General features: G+C 61.8%; 1 protein-coding gene across 3 annotated transcripts; it reads right to left on the reverse strand.

Moving 5' to 3' along the window:
* Nucleotides 1-3,779, reverse strand: E2F2 (E2F transcription factor 2). Of its 3 annotated transcripts, none has more exons than XM_005142434.3 (6): nucleotides 3,673-3,779; nucleotides 2,819-2,906; nucleotides 2,420-2,639; nucleotides 2,182-2,340; nucleotides 1,913-2,027; nucleotides 1-1,196 (listed from the first exon to the last, which is right to left on the reverse strand). In XM_005142434.3, the coding sequence occupies exons 1-6, from the start codon at nucleotides 3,721-3,723 to the stop codon at nucleotides 723-725; spliced, it is 1,107 nt and encodes a 368-aa protein (XP_005142491.1). In that variant the 5' UTR covers nucleotides 3,724-3,779; the 3' UTR covers nucleotides 1-722. The 3 variants fall into 3 exon arrangements, with proteins under 3 accessions (XP_005142491.1, XP_030898996.1, XP_030898995.1); XM_031043136.2 differs by lacking the exon at nucleotides 3,673-3,779 and adding an exon at nucleotides 3,053-3,558 and having other exon boundaries at nucleotides 1-887; XM_031043135.2 differs by lacking the exon at nucleotides 3,673-3,779 and adding an exon at nucleotides 3,053-3,555.
* Between the last annotated feature and the right edge of the window lie 2,078 nt (nucleotides 3,780-5,857).

Here is a 5,857-nt window from a genome sequence, read left to right on the forward strand (position 1 = left end):
TTCTGACTCCAAAGTTCTCTTTTATTTCACTTCATCCCCTCCCAGGCAGAAAACATCAAATGCCACAAATTTTCCCATGCCAAAAACACACTCACCCGCAGCACCCAAGAACCAACCCACAGCAGAACCAACCCAAAGGAAGGAAAACTTCAGTGAACTTAATTGAACTTACTTGCAAACCAACCCCCCCAGCGCTGTGCCAAGGGGGGTCCATATAAATACAGTGCAATAAGTACATCTAACAACAACATCACTCAAAGTTGTATCCAGCTCCATGTCCTGGGGCTCATCCCACGCTGCTTCCCAAACCCCTCTCCGTGGGGTTTAGGTAAGGATTTTTCAGCCATGGAGTGGGAAAAGGCTCAGAATGAGCCATGATGATTCCAAAGAACCAGTCTAAGTAGGGAGTGGTCCCAAAACATGAACCCCCCCTCAAGGCAGCCCATTCTGGACAGGGGTTTCTCTACCACCCTAACCCACCCCACAATGGTGGGAGCTTATAGTGGGGAGCATCAACACCAGCACCCCATGGGACCTGGCTGCATCCTTCCCACATCCCTGGAGGTGACAACCACAGCCCTGAGGTGACCACCAACGCAGGGTGAACGCACCCAGGGTGGCCCCATCACCACCCCGACCCACCCCACACTGCCCAACCGCCCCACACGCTCAGTGCACGAGTGTCCGGAGCGGGGCCAAGGCAACGGGGATGTCCCTGATGCTCAGTGCTTCAGCAGCTCCCCCAGGTCGTAGGCATCAAAGAGGTCACTGACGCCCTCACCCTCCAGCCCCCAGAGGTAATCGTCCTGCCCCAGGGGGGGCGAGAAGCTGACAAAGGGCCCCGAGTCCAGGCTGGAGGAGGTGCAGGGCAGCTGGTCCTCGGTCTGCTGCAGGAGGTGATGGGGTGAGCCCAGGAGCCCAGCTTCCACCTCCAGCAGCGAGCTGGGCCCCCCCGGCACACAGAGAGGCAGGGATGGGGGTGAGGAGGGGGCTCCTGGGCCCCCCCAGCTCTGAGGGAGGGAGCTGGGGGGCAGTGGGGCCGGCCCAGGGCTGTTTGGCAGGGAAAGGGGGCTGCTGTGGTGCCATGGGGAGGTGGCAGGGGAGGGGATGCTGTGGTCCTTGGTGGGGCTCTCCTCTGGGCAGAGGTACACCGCAATGGGGCTGGTGGTGCTCTTCAGGTGGAGCTGGAAGTTATCCTGGAGGGGCACAGCAACTCAGAAAGGCACCCATATCCTACCCCACTGCCCCAACCTATGCTGGGGGTCCAGGCAGAGCACTGCAACCCCTGAATGGCCAGCCCAGGGTCAAACAGCCCCATGGAGACACCCCAAAACCACCCAGGGCCATGCTGGGCTGCACCCTTGGGGTGCTCCAGATACACGGAGCTGTTGGAGCAAGTCCAGAGGAGGCCACGAGGATGCTCAGGGGCTGGAGCAGCTCCTGTATGGAGCCAGGCTGAGAAAGTTGGGGCTGTTGAGCCTGGGGAAGAAAAACTGCATGGAGACCTCAGAGCAGCTTCTAGTGTCTGAAGGGGGCTACAGGGATGCAGGAGAGGGGCTCTGCATCAGGGACTACAGTGACAGGACAAGGGGTGATGAGTTCAAACTGACACGGGAAGTTCAGGTTGGAGATAAGGCAGAAGCTCTTCCCTGTGAGGGTGCTGAGGCACTGGCACAGGGTGCCCAGAGAAGCTGTGGCTGCCCCATCCCTGGCAGTGTTCAAGGCCAGGTTGGATGGAGCTTGGAGCAGCTGCTCCAGTGTGAGGTGTCCCTGCCCATGGCACTGGATGAGCTTTAAGCTCCCTTCCAACCCAAACCGTTCCATCATTCTATGGTTCTATGGTGCAGATGCACCCACAGCCTGGCCCTGACCCTGCTGCAATGGGGGGAGCAGCTCCCAGCCCTACACACACCTCACTGACGTCCAGCACCTCCATCTGTGTCTCCAGAGGAGCCTTCACGGCGATCACCGTCTGCTCCTGGAAGCTGCTGATGCCACGGAGGTCCTGGTAGGTGACATAGGCCAGCGTGGACAGGGATGAGCTATAGGAAAAGGACCGGCTGCAAGCATGATGGCTCATTCCCTACCCCAGCAGCATCCTCCAAACACCCCCCACCAGCCCAGGAGGATGAGCTCCTTCTCCAGCCCTCCCTGCCCCGTGTCCCTATCCAGCAAGGATATCTCTGGTTGGCTTCGTTGTCAGTCAGCTGCCGGAGCTGCAGGTCCCCATCCTGCAGGACCTGGTCCAGGCTCCTCTCCATCCTGGCCAGCTCTGCCAGCTCCCCCCTCAGCACCTGCTGCTTCAGCATCACCGCCGTGTCCTCAAAGATCCCCGTCCCCCTGCAGACAGAGACAGCACCCGAGTGACAGCGCATCCCAAACCATCCCCCAGCACCCTTTATCCCATGGCATCGCCTACATCCACTGGATGTGGTTCTTGGACTTCTTGCGGATGAGCTGGATGCCCTCCAGCACGTTGGTGATGTCGTAGATGCGGCGCTTCTGCACCCCCAGCGCCTCGGCCGCGTGGTTCAGGTCCACAACGCCGTCAGGGGACTCGTGCAGGAGGCGGATGAACTTCTTGGTGAGCAGCCCCAGGGATGTGTCGTAGCGCGTCTTCTCCCCGGGAGACTTGGGAGCTGCAGGGAAAGGAAGGGAAAACCCCACTGGGGACAGGGAACGCTGCACATCCCGAACCTGATGGAGAAATACCCTCCCTCCAAGGGAGCTCTGTGCTGGGGCAGTGAGATGGAGCGGCCCAAAGACCACCTTTGGGGTCAATCCCCCTCCAGGCCCCATCTCCCCCAGCACCACTTACTCCTGGGGCTGGGGACCTGTGCCAAGGTCCTGCCCTTCCCTTTGGGCGTGCGGAATCCAGAGCCCTCCAGGTCCAGCTTCCTCTTGGCCTGGAGCGGGAGAGAAAAGCCCACACTGGGATGGAGCCAGGCCCCCCCCCCGGGGGCATGGGGGAGCCCTGGGGGCCGCAGCCTGTTATAGAAGCATGCGAGGGAATGGATTGGGCTGGAAGGGAATGGATTGGGCTGGAAGGGACCTCTGGAGGTGGTGGAGTCCAATGGAGGCTTCTTGCAAGGGGCTCATCCGGCTGCAAAACCCATTGTGGGAGGGGTTCCCACAGTACCCAGCAGGGAGGGAGGAGTTGGGGTGATCCCAGCTCCCCCCATGGCAGCCACGGGGGATTTCCCCCTGCTCCCAGTTCCTGGCACAGCTCCTCAGGGATGAGTCCTGGGAACGTGGTAGCTCCAAGGCTGGATCCTTGCCCTCCCACCCTGGCAGATGGGGTGCGGGGTTTCATCACCCCCCCCTTGTTCCCTTATTGCTGGCCATGGTTGGAGGCAGCTGAGGGCACCCAGCTGCTATGGGGTGCCCCACACATGTGCACTCAGCTGGAGGGGAAGTGGGGCATGGCAAGGGGGGGGACATCTCACACACACATTGTCCCTTTGCCAGAGCTAAGCAGCAATTGGAAATCCCACCCCCAGGCACCCCCAAAGCATCACCTAGAGCAAAGAGACCCAGGGAAAAGGGGGGGTGTGTCACCAAATCACATGGAAATCCCCCCCAGACCCCTAAATACTAGCAGGGGTGTCTGGGGCACACACACAGCAACACAAAGCAGCTCCCCCAGCCCCATCCCACACCCCCCCCCAGTACCTGCTCCCAGGCCGGGCTGTCCCACAGGATCCCCCCCAGCACATCCCGCATGGTCCCGGTGCTGGCTCCGACTGCGGCTCCCTTGGGAGCGCACCCCAGTGCGTGGGGAAGGGTTGGGCACCTCGGGGGGGGGGGGGGGGCAGAGGCGCCGGGGGCTGTTTTCCGCCCCCTCCAGGGAGCCAGGTTGGGCTCAAGCTCCTGTGGGAATCTGGTCCCTCCCTCTCCCGGAGCCGGTTTTCCCCAGGGAATTCTCCTCCATCGCCATTCCTGTGCCCTCCCCCCCCCCGGCTGCCGGCACCCCAATGGTTAACACTGAGTGCATGGGAACCTCCTGCCCCCGACCAGACCCCGTGCATCTGCCAGAGCCGTTTGGGATGGGGGGAGCAGCATCCTGCATCCCCCCCTTCTCCTGGCACCCGAACCCTTCCTTCCCCACACACCCGTGTTCCCACCGCCAGTGGGGAAACTGAGGCACGGGAGCAACCGCAGCAAATCCTGGTGCCCCCCAGCCACCTGCAAACCCCCCCCAGGACCACAGCCACCAAAGGCGATCTCCCATCCCTAGTGCACAGGAATGGGGGAAAGGTGGACCCCACATGCACTGGGGCAGGGGGAGCCTGGTGGGCTCAATGGGGGGGGGATGCACAGCAAAGGACAATGGACAAGGGGGTATCTCCTGTGTCCCAGCTGCCGGACCCCCCCCCCCCGGGCAGGATTAGGCACACGACAGCTGAGTGGGGCACAGCGAGGGGCTCCCAGCACCCTGCCAGGGCTCAGGATGATCCAGAGCAGATGGGGGGGAAGAACCAAGACCACCCCCCCCACTCCAGGGCATGAGGGGGACACCCCTCCTTGTGCCCTTTCCCAGGATGGGGGGACCCCCCCAGCATGATGCTGGGGGTGAGAAAAGGGGCTCAGACCCGGGGGGGGGGGCAATGAAGGCAATGGGGATGGAGGGGGTGAAGCCGGGCCCCCCGCCAGCTCTGCCTGCCAACAGCCCTGAGTGCCGGGGGCTGGACCCAGCCCTGTCCCTCCCAGGGGCTCCTGATGCCAACAGCACCCCAGGCCCTGCCTTTGTGCCACCCCCTGTGCTGGGGGGTGGGAAAACACAGCAGCACCCAGGGATGGGCACCCTGGGATCACATCACTGTGCCAGGGATGCTGCTCATGACAAGGGGCTGCTGAATCAGATCCCCCCCCCCAGTGCAGCCTTTGGGGTGGATGGGAGCCAGCAGGGGTAGGAGGATGCAGAACCCCCAGATTTGGGGGGTTCCAGCACCATGGTGGGCAGGGGAGGGAGGATGAGCTCTGGTGCAGAGCCAGGGAGGAAGGCAGTACCCCCAGCCCGGGTACCACTCCCCACTCCGAGATGCATCCGGTATCTCCATCCCCATCCCAGCACGGACGGTTGGAGACGTTCCCTGGCAGAGAAGAGCTGGAGGCTGTCAAAGCCCCTCCGAGGGCAGCACAACAGCCACCACCTCCACACCCATCCCAACCCTGCACCCCCAGGCCCCCCACGCCTGCCCAGGCAGGAGCATCCGGGATGGAATGGAGAAGGGGATGGGATCACCATGGGTCACCCCCAGCCCAGCACCCACCAGGTGCTCCTTGCTCAGCCCTGCCAGCTCACACTGAAACTGCGGCGGACTCTGAACATCTTGATTCCAGCATGGAGGAGGCAGGGACGTTGCTGGGTCCTTCACAGTGCTGAGCCCTCCAAGACCCCATAACCACTATAGAAACCCCACAACTGCTATAGGGATCCCATATGGCCATGGCAAATAGTGAGGATGGGGTTGGCACATGCTAAAATCTCTGCAGGACACTCATTGTTCATGGGGGTGAACACATTGACCCGCTCCAGGACCCTCAGATCAGAGGGGAAATATACATGAGATGAGGAACAAGCCATCCCTGTTCCCCATGGCCAGACCCAGGGTGATGGGCTCCCTCCAGCTGGCCCAGCTCAGCTCTCCAGCACAAATCCAGCAGGGAGATGGGAGTGGCAGCAATTACCCTGCTCGGGAATGGGGAGGAAACGCTTATTCTAATGCTTGCCTCGGATCTGCACACAAAGGTTGTGTCATAAATGGGGTGTGTGGCTGGGAATGGGATAACAGCATCAGGGAATGGGATGGGGACACCACTTGCAAGGCAGTGAGGGGGATGCCCCCCAGGTGTC

The sequence above is a fragment of the Melopsittacus undulatus genome, chromosome 14, assembly GCF_012275295.1.
Source record: "Melopsittacus undulatus isolate bMelUnd1 chromosome 14, bMelUnd1.mat.Z, whole genome shotgun sequence".
NCBI lineage: Eukaryota > Metazoa > Chordata > Aves > Psittaciformes > Psittaculidae > Melopsittacus > Melopsittacus undulatus.

Excerpts from the sequence above, each read along its gene's own strand:
- E2F2 (XM_031043135.2), bottom strand. The coding sequence starts at position 3,313 with ATGAAACCCCGCACCCCATCTGCCAGGGTGGGAGGGCAAGGATCCAGC. Across the intron at positions 2,907-3,052 it reads GGACTCCACCACCTCCAGAG|GCCAAGAGGAAGCTGGACCT; the intron begins GTCCCTTCCAGC and ends CTCCCGCTCCAG. Across the intron at positions 2,341-2,419 it reads AAGAACCACATCCAGTGGAT|GGGGACGGGGATCTTTGAGG; the intron begins GTAGGCGATGCC and ends CTCTGTCTGCAG.